This window comes from Taudactylus pleione, unplaced genomic scaffold (assembly GCF_031769625.1).
Source record: "Taudactylus pleione unplaced genomic scaffold, aTauple2 ptg001408l, whole genome shotgun sequence".
NCBI classification, from domain to species: domain Eukaryota; kingdom Metazoa; phylum Chordata; class Amphibia; order Anura; family Myobatrachidae; genus Taudactylus; species Taudactylus pleione.
In genome coordinates, this window is record NW_028285808.1 from 2,967,501 (window position 1) to 2,985,669 (window position 18,169).

The 18,169-nt window shown below is 43.6% G+C and overlaps 2 protein-coding genes across 2 annotated transcripts in view; one reads left to right on the forward strand and one right to left on the reverse strand.

Annotated features, from left to right (window-relative positions):
- LOC148442727 (phosphofurin acidic cluster sorting protein 2-like) overlaps positions 1 to 4,923 on the reverse strand; it is a 63,945-nt gene extending 59,022 nt beyond the window's left edge. Inside the window, exon 1 of the mRNA XM_088463568.1 lies at positions 4,849 to 4,923. The gene's annotated coding sequence lies outside the window, so the exon portion shown is untranslated. The remainder of the gene's footprint in view (positions 1 to 4,848) is intronic.
- The window catches only part of STX18 (syntaxin 18), a 186,372-nt gene that overhangs the window by 145,188 nt on the left and 23,015 nt on the right, over positions 1 to 18,169 (forward strand). Inside the window, exons 4-7 of the mRNA XM_088463567.1 lie at positions 3,285 to 3,362; positions 3,898 to 3,964; positions 6,965 to 7,083; positions 8,394 to 8,479. Of these exons, the coding sequence (XP_088319693.1) occupies positions 3,285 to 3,362; positions 3,898 to 3,964; positions 6,965 to 7,083; positions 8,394 to 8,479 (350 nt within the window). The remainder of the gene's footprint in view (positions 1 to 3,284; positions 3,363 to 3,897; positions 3,965 to 6,964; positions 7,084 to 8,393; positions 8,480 to 18,169) is intronic.

Consider the following 18,169-nt stretch of genomic DNA (forward strand, 5'->3'; position numbering starts at 1 on the left):
CCGTGTCATCATTACTTTTCACATTATTTTTTCCTCATCTCCTGGAGCAATTCTGAAGACTAAAAATTTAGTTATTATCCATTATTTATATGGCGCCACAAGTGTTCCGCAGCGCCTTACATAGTGCATAAATAAGTGAACAAGGAACCAGTGGCTTACAGTACAATGCAGGACAAGGTTTATATACATTGCTGCATTAGCCATCATAACACTCAAATGAGCAACCAAGTGATAGGTGCCCAAGGACAAGCACAAGAGGTTAGAGGACCCTGTTCGTGAGAGCTTACATTCTAAATTATCCTGTAACTGTGGGGAACCCTCCTCTGTGACTCCTCATTCTCTGCACTATAGACATTCCTGAAGAAGTTGAGCCACCATTAACTATGTAAATAATTGCAGTAAGCTTCCAATTGAGCCTTATGCCAGCCACCCCCCTCCCCACACTATTATTGCCATCATTGTCACTGTCGACCTCCTGACCGCAAACCCACGTGACAAGACGAGTGGAGTGCACATTGGAACAGTTGGAGCGAGATGGCGTCTCAGTGGAACTGGAGAACACAGCATGTGTAGAAAGCAAACATGTATTTGATTAGTTTGTTTTTGGAGTGCTCAGAAGAAACCCATGCAAACACTTGGAGAACACACAAAAATAACACACGGAATCAAACTCCTGACCTAAGTGCAGCGGTAGTGTGCCGCGGACGGTTGTTCAGTGTGCAGAGCCGCCAGTCAGATTAAGTACTGTGGTCAGTGCGGACTGGGCAGCGCTGCCGCTGAGGTCTTCTGGGAAGCTCAGACGCGCCTGGGCCGTGACCTCTCAGGTCACACCGGCCCGCTCAGCCAGCCCGCTCCACCAGCCGGCCAGCCCGCCCGCACTCTGCTGTGCTGGCAGCTATGCACTGTTTCAGCCGATGAGGCTCAGGTAGGTGCCAACAAATTTATATTTATTCTTAATGTGGGAGCCAGTGTGAATTGTTGTTATTTTGGGGGGGGGGGAGCAATGTGAGTTTTTTTTCTGTAGGGGTCAGCCATTGTTTGTTTTTTTGTTTTTCTTTGTGGGGAGCAATGTGGTTTATACTTATTCTGTGTGGCCAGCCAATGTTATTTTTCCTGCGGAGGCCAATGTATGTGTGTGTTATTCCTGCAGGGGGCCAATGTATGTCTGTTTTATTCCTGCGGAGGCCAATGTATGTGTGTGTTAGTCCTGCGGAAGCCAATGTATGTGTGTGTTATTCCTGCGGAGGCCAATGTATGTTTGTGTTATTCCTGCGGAGGCCAATGTATGTGTGTGTTATTCCTGCGGAGGCCAATGTATGTGTGTGTTATTCCTGCGGAGGCCAATGTATGTGTGTGTTATTCCTGCGGAGGCCAATGTATGTGTGTGTTATTTCTGCGGAGGCCAATGTATGTGTGTGTTATTCCTGCGGAGGCCAATGTATGTGTGTTTTATTCCTGAGGAGGCCAATGTATGTGTGTTTTATACCTGCGGAGGCCAATGTATGTGTGTTTTATTCCTGCGGAGGCCAATGTATGTGTGTTTTATTCCTGAGGAGGCCAATGTATGTGTGTTTTATTCCTGCGGAGGCCAATGTATGTGTGTTTTATTCCTGAGGAGGCCAATGTATGTGTGTTTTATTCCTGCGGAGGCCAATGTATGTGTGTTTTATTCCTGAGGAGGCCAATGTATGTGTGTTTTATTCCTGCGGAGGCCAATGTATGTGTGTTTTATTCCTGCGGAGGCCAATGTATGTGTGTTTTATTCCTGCGGAGGCCAATGTATGTGTGTTTTATTCCTGCGGAGGCAAATGTATGTGTGTTTTATTCCTGCGGAAGCCAATGTATGTTTGTGTTATTCCTGCGGAGGCCAATGTATGTTTGTGTTATTCCTGCGGAGGCCAATGTATGTGTGTGGTATTTCTGCGGAGGCCAATGTATGTGTGTGTTATTTCTGCGGAGGCCAATGTATGTGTGTTTTATTCCTGAGGAGGCCAATGTATGTGTGTTTTATTCCTGCGGAGGCCAATGTATGTGTGTTTTATTCCTGAGGAGGCCAATGCATGTGTGTTTTATTCCTGCGGAGGCCAATGCATGTGTGTTTTATTCCTGCGGAGGCCAATGCATGTTTGTGTTATTCCTGCGGAGGCCAATGTATATGTGTGTTATTCCTGCGGAGGCCAATGTATGTGTGTGTTATTCCTGCGGAGGCCAATGTATGTGTGTGTTATTCCTGCGGAGGCCAATGTATGTGTGTGTTATTCCTGCGGAGGCCAATGTATGTGTGTGTTATTCCTGCGGAGGCCAATGTATGTGTGTGTTATTCCTGCGGAGGCCAATGTATGTGTGTGTTATTCCTGCGGAGGCCAATGTATGTGTGTGTTATTCCTGCGGAGGCCAATGTATGTGTGTGTTATTCCTGCGGAGGCCAATGTGTGTGTGTGTTATTCCTGCGGAGGCCAATGTATGTGTGTGTTATTCCTGCGGAGGCCAATGTATTCCTGCGGAGGCCAATGTGTGTGTGTTTTATTCCTGCGGAGGCCAATGTATTCCTGCGGAGGCCAATGTGTGTGTGTTTTATTCCTGCGGAGGCCAATGTATTCCTGTGGAGGCCAATGTGTGTGTTTTTTTGTATGTGGGAGCCAATGTGTATGTTTGTTCATTGGTCGCGCACGCCGCATCGCCGTATAGTGTGCCTTGGCAATTTTAAAATCTTGCGCACTTTGCCTCAAGTTGCAAATCACTAATCTAGTGCTATGAGGCAGCAATGCTAACAACGATGCTACAGTGCTGCATCCCTGTTTTTACTACTTTATTTTTAGTTTACTATAAAGGTCATTAAGGTTGCTTTTTTTTATATCATTTTAAAGAAAGTACATGTTTGTGTTTGTTTGTGCAGCGATCATCGTGTTGTACACTTGGTGATTGTGGTAGTGAGCTGTACTAATGGGTCAAGTTGTTTTCAGACAGGAAAATGAAAGAGGGTAAAGCTTAAACCACACCAGTAACATACACACACGGAGGCAGCATTTTATATATTACTATCAACTCGCTAGGAAACGGGACATCGCAAAGACCTTTCTTGTCTAATATTTATAATACGCTAGTGAATTCATACTGTATGCTCATGAATATTGATTACATATTGATTCCTCCCGCTGTGTGCAGGTGAGTTTCAAATATGAAATAATCAGGAATGAGTGTTTGAAGTTGTGTGTGATCGGGAAAGCTAGTCTCTTAGAATTGTCCATAATGAACACCATTTTTTTTTTTCTCTTTTGGCACAGCGTGTAAGGAGACCATTTCCTCCCAAGTAAAAGAACACAGATTTGCCGTCTTGGATTTCATTGAAGAGTATTTAAAAAGTAGGTTTTGAGAATATCTGTCCTGCAGTACTTGCAACAATAATTTAATGCTAATGTGACCCTGGGCTTAATTCAGAGGTAGACTCAACGCCGATGCTTGTGGTATTGAGCGATTATTTTTGCACTGCGCATGCGTCGTTTAATTACCAACAGTGGAGGGCAGTGAGGACTTGGACGCTGAGTGATGGACAGTTAGGGAGCATTTGTGGGAGACAACTATGGGGAGGGGGAACTCAAACGCAGACGTGTCACAACTGTATTCTGAGGAGACTCTGACTGAGAATTCATATGCAGTCTCAGGTGTCTTAATTCCGACGGACATTCTGATCGAACATAGGGTTGCTCACAACATCGATGCTGTATGCGCAAGTGGCGGACTTGAGTCGCCGCTGGTGAGAGTCTCAATACAGAGTACAGCATCTGCGACATTTGCATATCTTTCCACAACCGATGCGTACGGCAATGCAGCTATGCCTAGATTTGTGTCCACCCCTCAATTGGGCCACCTGTGACTTTGTTTCCTATTTCTGTGTAGGAGTGTGCAAACTCTACTCCGAGCAGCGTGCCATTAGAGTTAAACGTGTTGTTGACAAGAAACGATTGTGAGTATTGAATATGATGGTTTTTAGAGTTGATTTACAATCATTACAACATTTTAATTTAATGTTTGAATTCCCGACAGCACTATTGACTATCAATTGGGTTTAACCAGGGAAGCGTTCGATAGGCAGGCACCAGACATAGCTTGATGTGGACATGCACCAGGCAATGTATATGCACCTCCCCCAAACTCATTGTACACAATGACCCATAGCCCTCTTTCTCTCTCTTTCTCTCTCTCTCTTTCTCTATTTCTCTTTTTTTTATATATATATATATATATATATATATATATATGTGTGTGTGTGTGTGCGTACAAGGTCACTAGGCACCCTAGGCAAAGATTAATCCTAACGCAGCCCCCTTACCCCCCTCTCCTTAGGAAAAACATTTGTGTGTACACTCTGAACAGTATTATGCCACATACCCGTGCCACAATACAGAACTATGCTGCACATTAGTACCCGCATTACATAATTAGGCCACACATCATTATTTATTGCTAGCTGATAAAGTGAGTCTGGGTCCCATCAAAGAACATTTTCTCTCCCCCTCCCCCTGTCCTCAGTGACAGTAAAGCTGTCAGCTGCAGTATATTTTCTTTTCTTTTTTTTTTATATTCTTCAGCATACATATATATATTATGTGTGTGTGTGTGTATATATATTATGTGTGTGTGTGTATATATTTAATATATATATATATATAATATATATATATATATATATATATATATATATATATATATATATATATATATATATATAATGGTCTTGTGTGATGGTATAAATATAATTACACTGACAACCCAAAGCTATATAATGGTCTTGTGTGATGGTATAAATATAATTACACAGTCAACCCAAAGCTTGCTGAGCTGACTTACCAGCAAGTTGGATAACGTTTGTTATTATTGTTCTCATCCAGCTCAGCTTAGCCCCGGCAGCCCTGCTCCTCGTCTTCTGCAAAGCAAGAGGAGGAGTTAAGGGAGCGTTAGAGCATAGCGGGCAGGGGGAGGGCTCCCACACTCGTATACAGCACGCATCAGTGCTAACAGCCGGGGCGGACGCGGTGGGGAGACCTCTCACTGGCAGTGCCAGTGACTCCTGGTCATTTGTGGGTGAGATGACAGTTGCGGCTGGTTAGACCTGCAGCTGCCACTAGGAAGGATGTCTCTTTGAGGCATCCTTAATCTTTTAGTTAAATAAACTCAGCGTCGCCCTCCAGTGCCTAATGGTGGCGCCAGCCCTGTGTGTTTAATACACTAGAGGCACGTGTGTAATAACTAACTGGAAACTCTGTTATTCATTAGAACTAATATTCATGTACTGACTAATACTGGCCTTAGTGTCCTGATTTTATTGTTTTATTCCGGTCTTAGCAGATGCAAAATGCTTAGGGGACAATTCAATTAGTGGCTCATCGGCAACATCGCTAGCTTTTCCCTGCACGCCATAGAAGTGGAAAGAAGAATTAGCAATGTTGAACCTACCGTAACAAGAAATAAGTGCGCAGTTGAACATTGCGGGATGTTTGGCGTCACATTGCTGCAAATCGAGTCAGCCCTCATAATGACACATGAATGCTGAGATCTGTAATACTTTTAGACTAGTTGCCATTCACACATTCATACTAGCAATAAACACTTCCTCTCTGTCACAGAATGCTTACTGGTGCATGGGGGTTTTATAATGAAACATAAAAAGATCTTCTACACAAGGACCATATTCAGGATAAAGCACCATCTCTCCACGGAGCGTTTAAATGTGTTTTTTTGCCATTCTCCCATACGGTATTAGAGGAGACTTAATGTGATAATTACAAATGCTTTTATCATGTTAATAGATTTTCTTTGTGCCAGTGCATCAAAGGCATTAGGTTTGTATTCAATTAAAAACTATTATGATCCATAATTGAGATAGTAACAATAAAAACAGTAGGGTGTTTGGTGCTTTAATTGGAGACCCAATTATTTCCAATGTTAAATAAGTGTGTTATTTGCAGTTAATGTACTTCTTGCAACATTCGCCATCTTTGGTGACGGTGATGCTCATATTGGGTTATCATAACTGTATGTAGAAGGGTTTGTAGAACACATTGTCAGTGGCCTCATATATATTTTTTGCATGGCTCCTTAGCCAAGCAAGCTTTTATACTTTACAAGGAGCAATACAATTAGTTGGAATTGCCCTCATTTGACCTCATGTAAAACGTTTATGAATGGGCATTTTGTGTATATTATAATGAAGGTCACTATAAGGTATGATGTAGCATATGATGACTAAGGGGCCTGTGTATCAAGCCGGCTTTTATTATAAAATTATGCAGAAACTGCAGTTTCTGCATAATACCCCTTTTACACCTAAATTCCGGGTCTGACCCGGAGTTGGAACAGGGTTCGAATCCGGATCAGACCCGAAATTTAGCCGGCGCCGATCCAGTATATTCCCGAGTCGGCGCCGCTCACACCGGAGTCGGGTCTGCAGAGATCCGGCTTTTCCAGCGTTGAAGTGGACGCTTGGAGATGACGTCATCTCCAAGCGCCACTGAGGCCGGACCAATCGTCATCGTGACCCGGAGCGCACCATTCATACTGCAGGGTTTCACGGGTTACTCCCGTGTTAAACCCTGCAAGTTACCTGGGTTGGATTGCCGGGTCACTGGACCCGGCAATCCAACCCTCTCCCCTTTTACACCAAGAGCTACCCGGGTTAACCCTGCAATAACCCGGGTTTTAGCTCCGGGGTAAAAGGGGTATAATTGTATTTATTGTTGCTATGTACTAATAGCACAATGCAGGAGATTTCACGGAAATCTCTTGCAAATTGCTACTTAGCGCTGCAGATCTCAATCCCCATAAGTCAGACCTTAGTGGCACTAATAGGAGTAATAGACATTCAGCCTTGCTAGTTCCTTCTAACTGTGATGTTCAAGAGTAGATGGTGTCTTCACTGAATGTATGTGTACTATAGTGTTGGTAAATATGCCTGTTGTACGTGTAGATCCAGGTTGGAACCAGAACAAGCCCACAAGACAAAGACATGGCACTCTGCAGAGACCATCACCCTGGGAAGTCTGGAGGCAAAGGAGGAGGGGAAGTCTACTGGGGAAGAAAACAAGGGTAAGAGACTCTTGGTTCTTGCCAGAATCCTGTTCTATTTGTAATATTGATCCCAAAATCATGGTAGTGTACTGATTCGTACTTTTTCTATACATATTTTTTTTTTACTAAATCTGAATAAAACATAGTGCGATCTTTTTCACCTCCTTTAAATGTCTGAATAGTTCTGATAACAGTCGTTCTAAAGTTACCCTATACAATAGGGTAACGCCATCAAAAATTGTCTAATTGGAAAGACGTGTTGCACAGAGTAATAGCTCTTGATACTCAGAATAGAACTGTTGACATTTGAGAAACTACTGTATGTTGCTGCCATTTGACAGATTGTGAATAACGAACATTCTCTGTAACTAGGAAGCACTCAGCAAAGATCACAAATGTCAAATTATGATAATGTGTTGTTTTTTTGAGATTCCAATTGCCAATTCCAGACAGAAGTCCTATTAAGTATCTGGTGTTATACAAGTAAAATGTAATACCCGTCATAGATATTTTAATTTGGCAACATCACTGATTTTGAGTAGCGTTCTTCTTTCAGAGTGATGTTTAAAATAGCATGTCGGATATTGCGTCATTGGGCCTGATTAGAATTGTATACGCCATTCCAATGTTTACGGAGTTGAGGGATTATCCGTAAACCGTGCATAAGTAGAAGGCGCACTGTGAATGCGCCTAGGTACATTACCATAGTTGCTTCCAGCGACGTTTGACTCGCATTGGGCTTGATAGACAGAGAGCGGTTGGGGGAGGTAACGGGGATCGGCGGCAAAGAACGCAGGCGTGTCGCAACCATTTCGGGGGCGTGTCACACCCAACAACTGCGATCCCGTACACAAGGAATAATGCTCCGGTGGCTCCATTCCTAGATCCGTTCTGCCAGACCATAGGCTCACTTAGGACTGAAACAATAGAATGATCAGTGACCGATGGCTTTGTACGCAGATGCTCCAACTTTTTCCGCAGATGCTCGGATTTGAAAAACCGCAGGAGGGCGTCTCATTACATCTCCCGATTGCTGCAACATTTGCATATTTTCGCATTGCAGCTGCGTTCAACTTGGCAGCTGCTGCGGCATTAGCGTACACCGTGAGTCAGGCCCATTATGCAGAGGCGCTGACATCAAGATGTTGCATGGTCTACATAGCCCCCTAATATGATGTCATTTCTAATGAAAGTAGTCCGTCTATACGAGTATATTTACAGAATAAATAATGGTTATCCTAAGTAAAACAGAAATCTATTGTATGTTGTAGAAGGATGAGTGTAATGAGATGAGCAATAATACTACTTTTGTCTTCCTCTTTGGATAGACAGGACAGTGTCTGATGCACAGAACCCATCTAGTGTTTGGGATGAAGGCCGAGGGGAAGAATTGTCTCCAGAGGAGATCCAGATGGTAATTATTACTCTTCATTTTATGGTTTGAGTCTATTACATTTGCAAAATCGCTTTTAATCATCTGAATTTACTCGCTGTTTTACTCATTTGGGTATGTTGAAGAATAACGGCTCTGCACTTTTGTTCTTGTCAATGTGAATTAGATGAATAGTTGTATAATGTGTTTGAAAACAGAATGTGTATTTAATACAATAAAAGTAATATTATTTTTTTTTTTTTTTAATCAACTGTATTTATGGAAAACTTTAATGGATTACAATATAAAAAGAGCTCTTAAAATAATAACCAACATATCTCTTCAAAGGCAGCGCGGGGTGTCTTTCCGGCAACGCGGGGAGCAGGACGTCTGCCCGGCAGCGTGTTGTGCAGGGCGTCTTCCCGGCGGCATGTGGCGCAGCGCCTCTTCCCGGCAACGTGCGGCGTAGCTCAACTTGGACCAACAACCAAATTTTATTGCAATGTGATGCGACTAGGACGCAGCAGCAGACTGTGCTGATTAATCTGATATGCACACACTTGTACATCTGTACAAGTGCCACCGAGTCTGAATCTGTACATGAAATGGTCTAATGTAGCGGCTGCAGCTTTTTTCCACGCCAAGTTCCGTTGTGCCTCGTATACAGACTCAGTCGCACACAGATATACAAGTGTCACATATCAAATGAATCGGCGCAGTCTCCCGGTGCATCAGAGTCGCATCGCATTGTGACTAAGACACATTTTCAACAGTAAAATATGCCGGACGCTAGCAGAGCTGCACAAGACCCGGCGTCTCACACCACATGGCCTATTGAGGCTAGATATATGCGGACGCATCTGTACATGGGCTGGAAATGGGGAGCATGAGAAAATGTGACTACAATATGTTATAAGCAATGGTCTTTAATCCACAGCTCTGTTCGTCTATCCGCCTCCATCGCAGTGGGGTGGGCGTGCGCAGTGAATGTGCACACCTGGCTTACACAGCACATGACGGAGAGAGTCCAGCGATATATATAGATAGATAGATATATATATAGAGATATATATATTTATGTATGTAATCTATATCTACACTCTTATTTCAGTAGTACTGCTGCAGCAAAGATGATATACTCAATATGCACCATTTGTGATATCCATCCCCCTCATTACCACATCACATTTCGCAGCCACTTACAATAGTGTAGTAATGAAGTCTGATGAGTATTAATATTTCCAGTAGTAACCGTTGAGCCGATCTGTTTGCTGCATGTATATACTGTACCTGTACCAGGGGAGATATCCCTACTTCTTTCACAATCATTCACTTCTCCGATGACTTTGAATTCTGATCTTTTGTAGTGTGCACCCCCCAGGGTAGGAGGAGCGGCAGGGTCAGGGAGGGGGGGTACTCTGCTCCGTGCACTCGGCAAGCTAAAATGTCCCTATTGAAGAATTTATTCTCCCAACACTGCTTTATTAACTAAAGCTAATAATGTAAAGTAATGCACAAACTCTTTCCATTCTTCCCCCAATTCCCTTCCTATTGTTATAAGACAAAGTAATGACAGCAGCCAGCGTTTGCTGGGAAGAAGATGAAATGTCTTTTGTCATCCACATAGCTGCACACAGACAATGGAAGATGGTTATCGATGTTATACAGTCCTTGTGTTGCTTAGCTATATTTGCGCAATGACTTACAATGTCTTAATGTTTATTTAAGACAATCGGAGAGATGGAAAATGTAGATTAGCATCAATTAAGATAATACGTTATTCATTTTGTTACCAGTACACGTCCTTTGTTTGCTTTTAACTTGTGTATACTCATTTCTCAGTACATTATCCCATATGTAGCAATGCTTTAGGGATTTTATCCAATTCCTAGATGTATTCCTGCCAGTGGGTTGATGTTATCTTGTCAATGGCAGAATCCTAAATGACAGTGTTGTCCCTGCTCTGTGGTCACCGCAGCACCAGTCACTTGTACTCTGTAGGTGCAGCTGTTTCATCAGCGCAGCTGTCGAAATCGCTGCCCCCCCCCAAAGCGTCATATTTGTCACCATTTTTGATTAAGACCACTCTGGAGCTCATTCAGACCCGGACGCTAAGCTGCGTTCTCACGCAGCTAAAAAAGGCCAGGTATGCAAATGCCACGATTCCACTGTCTGGCGTAAGGACGCCCTCTATGTCTTAGAGAGCGGCTGAGTGAACTCACGGCGGTATAAAGACGCCCACTTATCTGTCTTAATACACGTCATCTCCAGGAAGCGTATGGACAATCAGAACCATCGACAGACATCGGAGCTGCACGCAGCACATGAGGTAGACCCTACCCCGCCGCAAGCACTGCAATCACTGCAGGCTGAAATACAGCCACGTGACGTGTACAATGACGCATCCATGCTAATTATGCACACCCATAAGACACCCAGACATGCCTGCCTTGGCAGCACCACTCCCCCATTCACAAGCACCTTCCCCTGTTACCAGCCACAAACGGCGCTGTCTGTCACTCAAAGTAGCTTCCAGTCTGTGTACTACGAGCGCACGATTCCCGGCCGCAGTAACTGGTTCGCGCATGCGTACTTTGACGCATGCGCAAACGTGCGATAACCATTTGCGAAGCGTCTGCAGCTTAGCAAACGGGTCAGAATGAGGCCCTCTGTCCACTGTATGTGGCTCACAGGATCCATATTGTAATTTCTTGCACTGATCTGTCACGCTCTTAAAGTGTCCACACACCTGGCGATGTCATCTCAGTCACACGATGTGTACGATTTCCCCCTGATCTCTCCCCGGGAGCTCCCCGGCACACGATGTGTACGATTTCCCCCTGATCTCTCCCCGGGAGCCCCCCGGCACACGATGTGTACGATTTCCCCTGAACTCTCCCCGGCAGTCCTGCACACGATGTGGTCTGAAAATGCTGCCAATGTGACACACGATCTATCGTGCCTCCTAACTACTCCAATGCATCCTGACTCCAGATGGTCAGATCTGAAGATGCGATGTGCGACCTGCGGGGACGCGCATCGCATCGTGATCGTGAGTGGTGACCAGGCTTGCCTACCCTCCCGATTTGGTCGGAAGCCTCCCGAATATCGGGTGCCGCTCCCGACCACCCGGAAAGGCAGGCAAGCCTCCCGGCTGCCGCCTACCCCCCCCAGACTACTAGTAAAAAACCCCGCTGCCGGGGGGCCCGATGACGCGATTCGCGCTGAATCGCGTCATCGAGGCTCCGCCCCCTGCTTTACAATGCCTTTTTTCCGCCCCCAAAACGGTGTCACAGTCCGGCCACGCCCCCCACAGAATGCAGGCATTCAGCTCCCTCCCGGAAGGAGGGAGCTGAATGTCGGCAAGTATGGTGGGGACTCACGTTTTCCTCACGATTTGGCCATGTTTTACACGATCTGTCGTTCCAATGCGTCAGAATCGGCCACATCGGGTAAAATATCGCTGTGTGTGGGGGCAGCTTTAATCTTTGTTGCAGTAACTTGTTCAATTTACACATGGATGTTTTTTTGGCCATTGCATTAAGTGTTGTTGTAATGCTGGCTGATCCAAGCCCAATATATTTTGAAATTGCATCTGCTTTGTAACGAATTACATTTCTTTAGTATACCTTCCTTTACGTCATGGGTGGTAGTAGTAGTGCTTTTGCTGTGCATGGCAATATTATGTTGCTTTTATAAACTGTATTGATTTCCACTGTTGACATTCTTTCAAGACATATGTACTTGTAAAGGATCGTGTTTTAAAAGGAAATGACGTCTGTTTTATACATTTATACAAACTTCATCTGTTGAGAAGTGTAAAGGTCAGTATTATCCTGTTGTTTCTCTACAATACAAAACTAAGTCTGGACTATAGCTTTAAGCTGTTAAACATTATGCTCCAACCGCTTAACCCCACCACTGTATTCCCAGTTGCTCCACATTAGCTGACTTTTGTAGCACGTGTCAAATTAATTTAAAATGGGTGAATATGCCGCCATTTCTGCACCCATGACCACATTTCTCCATGCCCAATGTTAAGATTTAACCCCAAAGATATGACGTTTTCTGGCAATACCATGGCTAAATGCCTGCCTGTTGCATTATTATAGAGGAGATCGCTGTAAGAATCACCCTTTCGTACTGAATGACAGGTTATCCATAATTACAAGAACCCTATTTCATTATAAATGAATGAACTGATAGCATGTGTAGTCTTAGGGACCCCTGTCCATTATACTGGGACCACTCAGGTCGACAATGTATCAATACATGGCAACGTTACCAGGTTGATTGGCCTTTTATCAAAGTGACCTGTGGATTAGCCAGTTTGTCTGCTACAGTACAGATCATCCTGACAGAAGCCTGCATACTGGAGCAGGTACAATGTAAGCTGCCATATAACCACCCAGCAGCTAGGACATAGATCTGGCGGGACAGCTCATCATAGCCAGTTCGTTAAAATATCAAAGTAGTATTATTTATCAGGTGTTTTATGCAGTGATCCCTACCATGCCGTTAGGTTAGATTTATGAACAGGAATATATATTTTTATTTACTTATATCGCATGTAAATACGTACTCGTATATATTCGCTTTGGATTATTGTCTGCAGAGGGTACAGTCGGTGACTGAAGCCAGATTGTCTGTTGCTGTTATTTAATCTCCCGTTTGCTTCATGTCACTGAGGGTTTGCGATTCCACGTGCAATCCTTCTCATCCCTGCAGAGCAGGCAACCCAAGGGGAAATAAAGCAATACTGCCGCTATAAAGGACCAAAACAGAGCAATATTGTGTTCATAATTTCATTCAGTTATTGCCGTCTGTCAGCGATATCTGTCATTTAAAAACCCATTTTCTTGCAATAAGAATCTGTTTTTGTGGCATGGCTGAGGCCGCTGCCTATTCATTTTATAGTTAGGACGGAGGTCACACAATTACTAAAAAAAACTAATGCATTAATCATCCTGTATGAATCCCTGGCTGGCTGTTTGTCCTCTATAGTTGCCTTTTAAAGGTTGTACCTTTTTTTAAAGCTGAATTAGTCGTCTTTGTGGCTTTGCTGTATTATAAAACTGGGCAGTTTAAGCAACAAGGGGAAAGAACATCAGCCTCCAAGTCTGAAAGATATAGAAAGCTGACGGGGTTTAAATATATTATTTATAGAAAGTCTTTTCTGAGTATAGAGAAGTTTCAGAAGCTTTTCCTTGTTGCTAGATGCACAGATCTCTAGATGCTACCGTACACGAGTGACTGAGTAGCTGGAAGACCTCACTGACAGATGTATGGATGGTAACAAGTTTACACAAAGCATCTTATTTTAGGTGAAGAGACCTGTGCATTTACATCCATTTCTCAGCCACAGTATTATGTAAATAAGATTATTATTATTATTGTTCTTTATTTATACGGCGCCACAAGGGATCCACAGCGCCTAAAGGTGCATACACACTACACGATATGCTCCCTGAGCGATATCGTGTAGTGTGTCCCCGGCAGGCTGTGCTCAATGTCGTTCATGACATTGAGCACAGCCGCTGAAAGATATCATTAACGATATCGTTCAGCGCCGGGCTCTCTCCCCCATTCCCTGACATGCAGCAACCTGACGAGATCGTCAGGTTGGTCTGCATGTCAGCCCGATGAACGATGATGACGAACAACCCGCGGGAACGCGCGTCGTCATCGTTCATCTTTTTGGGCTTAAAAATGGACGATAAAGTGGACGACTGAACGATATCGTTATCGTTCAGTCGTCCACTTTATCGCCCAGTGTGTACGCACCTTTACACAGTACATGAACAGTTGAGCAGAACAAGAGAATCGTGACTTGTTTCTAGCTTATATTGGTATGTCAAGATGACTGTGTATAGTAACACTTGTGCAAGAAAGATACTATACAAGAAACTGGTGGACCCAGAAAAGTATAGGAGACAAATTATGATATACAAGCATGAAACATAATGGCTCTGTTCTAGAAACCGGGTCGCACCTTCGTCAAAGATTGAACATAAACTTTAAGACTAGAGATTGGTCCCCTTGCAGAAACAATGCCCCAAGGTGTCTTTTGCAAAATGAATTTTTGGATATTATAGAGATGGGTTATGAAATCTAGTCCATAAAGATGTAGTGGTGTCAAATGAAATGAAGTCACAGGATAAGATTTCAGGTGTTATCTTAGAGGACTGACGTCAGATTACCATGTTGCTGTAGGCTTAGTACACTGTACAATTTTTACTCAAGATGCAATGAACTCACAACTGTCCTTGCAAGGAAAACCTCCAATATTCACAGTACACACTATATACTGAAAACGCGGTCTGTGTTCTAGATTTATTTATAAACCTGACTTGTTATAAAGGATAATGAAATAATTCACACCAATACAGATTCTAAAATCAATGACAATGTTTTTACTTTTAGACAGCAGTCTCATACATGTCTTTTGCCAGTGCAGGGTTACAACAAAAAACAAAAAGATCATATTAGCAGCCGTAGGAATATTTGTAAAATAAATTTGTGACACCTAGTGCCAGTCATACCAGTCAGCCAATTTCATACATACCGCACCCAGCACCACCCCCTTCAGACCCTCTATGTGCTCCCTCTCTCCCTTGTCCTCCGGCTGCCCCCCTCCTCTTTCTCTCATGAGCTTTATACTATACTTCCAGTTAACCCAAAGGGGGAATATTAATTTATTTAATATTCGTACGTGCTAGATACTAATTGGTTATATGTTTTAACCAAAATATAATATGTCATCTTCTTGTTCTGTACCCCTGTAGCTACTAGTTCTTGCTTCATATGGGCCAAGTCCATCTTGATTAGCTCTTTGTTTATAAAATCTGAGACTGACTGTCTGCTCATTTCTGCTCATATTAAACTTGATTTTAAACTTCCAAGTCCTTTCTATCTGAACCATAAAAAAACATGGCTGCCTGATCAGTTCTAACTTATCCATATCTCTGCAGTTAATCACACCTGCATAGAAATAAACACTAATCTAACCAGAGCGTTCGCTCTGAATCAGGGCCCTCCTCCATGAAAATGGAGCGGCCTCCTGGCCACTCGTATAGCTGTGGGTGACCACCCACAGCATATGCGAGCGGCCAAAAAGACGGTCGCGATGGTCTTGACCATCGCGACCATCGGACTTGCGACGGAGATCCTGCGGTAGGGTCTCCCTGCCACAAGCCCTGGAGTGATTTTGGCTCTATCAGAGCCAAAATCACTCAAACTGACATCACTAGTGATGTCAGTGGGGCCGGCTTCAGACGGTAGGCGTTCCCATGGGAACGCCTCCGTCTGTCAGGCACGCCCACCAAAGGGAGCGTGCTGTCAATCAACATCGACAGCACGCCCCCTTTGGTGCGAGACCCGGAGCGATGGAAAGCCCGTCGCTCCCCGGGTCTCTCGCATGCGCACGACGGAGCTCCCTCCGTCGTGCGCATGCGCAGTGGGGAACATCGACCCGCTTGCAAGCGTACTGCTGCTCGCGAGCGGGTTGAATGACCCCCATAGACTGTAAGCTCCACTGGGGCAGGAACAGATGTGAATGGCCAACTATTCTCTGTAAAGCGCTGCGGAATATGTGTGTGCTATATAAATAACTGGTAATAAATAATAATTTAAAATACCTTTTGGATTCAATATTAAACAAAATGACTGATGCAACAGAGACCCATTTATTTACTTTGAAGAGGGGAGGGTAGGCCTCAATCCTCTCCAGGCCTGCGACCATTCAACAAATGACACAGCTGCACCCCACACAATTATACTAATACTGAATCTCATCCTAACATTTCTATATATTCTACATTGCAGAAGAATATGTACGACCACATATTCCTGTGTTATCAACAATTATTTCTTCCCCTCCTACTATTTATCTGTCCTAATGATCATGTCCCTGTAAAAACGGCACAGATATCTGTTGTCAGAATGCACACACTGTACAATATCTGGATTTAAATTTATCTCCTCATGTGTATGGTTGAAGATCCAGTCATGCAATGAGACCAATTTATCTGCGATAAATGGAGATTGTAAGTGCATACACATTCCCTGCTGATTGCGCAGACAATTGTAGCGTGTGTACATCAGCAATCAATTAGGGCAAGTCTGCGTTTTGCAGATGATTGTGTAAAATTAAAAATGAAAAAAAATCGGACTGTGTGGGGTTCACCGATTTTTACCGATTCCGACCAAAAACTGATTGGAATTGATGAATCGGTTTTCCAATTTAGTGAATTTCACCAACCAATCAGGGCTGCAGATTGGTAGTGTGTGGTAACCGATCAGCGTTTTGCAGACCGTTACTAGTAAAATTATTTAGCCTTTCACGATTGGCAGATCTGCGGATCGCTGGTACATATCTGCAATGTATGGGTGCATTTTGGTAGATTGAAGAGGGCAAAAAAAATGCAGAATCGATTAACAGTTTTTTTTGCGATGGCTGATGTATGGGCCCCATTAGTCTTGTCGCTGAGGAAGCAGCTGATTATTATATTATTATATGCCTTTATAGGTCAGATAAGATTTATTGGCGGCTGAATGATCAAATTTGCTTCCAGACTTAAACTGCATAAATAATCTGATGCGAAATATGTTCTATTACACACAGTTTCCACTGCAGTAGATAGGTGTCTCGCTGTAGTTCCAGGTTCCATGTAGATCCAAACCACCTTATTGAGTGACCAGGTGTTTGCTGGGCTCAATACACAAGATGGGGTATATTCACTAAAGTGCGTTTTTTTTAGACGTGGAGTTGTCGCCCGTAGCAACCAATTAGATTCTGCTTAACATTTATCTAGCACCTTCTAGAAAATAATAGAATCTGATTGGTTGCTATTGTCAACATCTCTACTTCTAAAAAACCTGCACTTCAGTAAATATACCCCTAAGTCAGCGGTTCCCAAACTCTGTTTTCAAGACACTCCAACAGTCCAGGTTTTAAGGATATCCATGCATGATCACAGGTGGTTTAATTAGTACCTCAGTTAATTTGATTTAACCATCTGTGCTCAAGCATGGATATCATTAAAACCTGGACTGTTGGGGTGCCGTGAGGACTGAGTTTGGGAACCACTGCTGTAAACGATGTCCGTTGCTCTCTGGCTGGACTCTCAGATGTCCGTACATCCTCTGCCTCTTCCCCATCTGTCTCTTGCATTGGGAGGTCTTCCATGCACAGGAGGTTCCTTGAGCGAGTCCCCGGAGGTAGAAAAATGTTGGTCAAGGGAATTTGTGGGGTTGTCAGACCTCTGATCAACCGTTAATACATTTGTTTTCAAAATAAGACTGCTTCTTTTGAACATCCAGCTCAGATTTACCAGTGTGCCACCCATTATCTTGTTTTTCAAGATACTCCCAGATAACTTTGTTTCAATATTTTTGTATGTATATGTAAATCATAATTTCAATCTTGCTTGTTATTTATCAAGTTTGCTATTCGTTGGCAAGTATGATCAAGAGGTGTGCTATGCCAAGCGCATTGTAAATGGGTGAAACATTTGTCTCCTAATGATCATTGTCTGCTTCAGTTATGCTGGCCATACACGCTACAATTATCGGGGCGATCCTCCTGATATCGGCGGATCGCCCTGATAATTGTAGCGTGTGGGGGGGGCGACCGAGGGTTAAATATTGCTCGGTCGGGCATGCAGGATTTTCCAGCATGCCCGTCCGATGCAATATTTACCCGGTAACTGTCGGCCGCATCGGGCAGTGTAT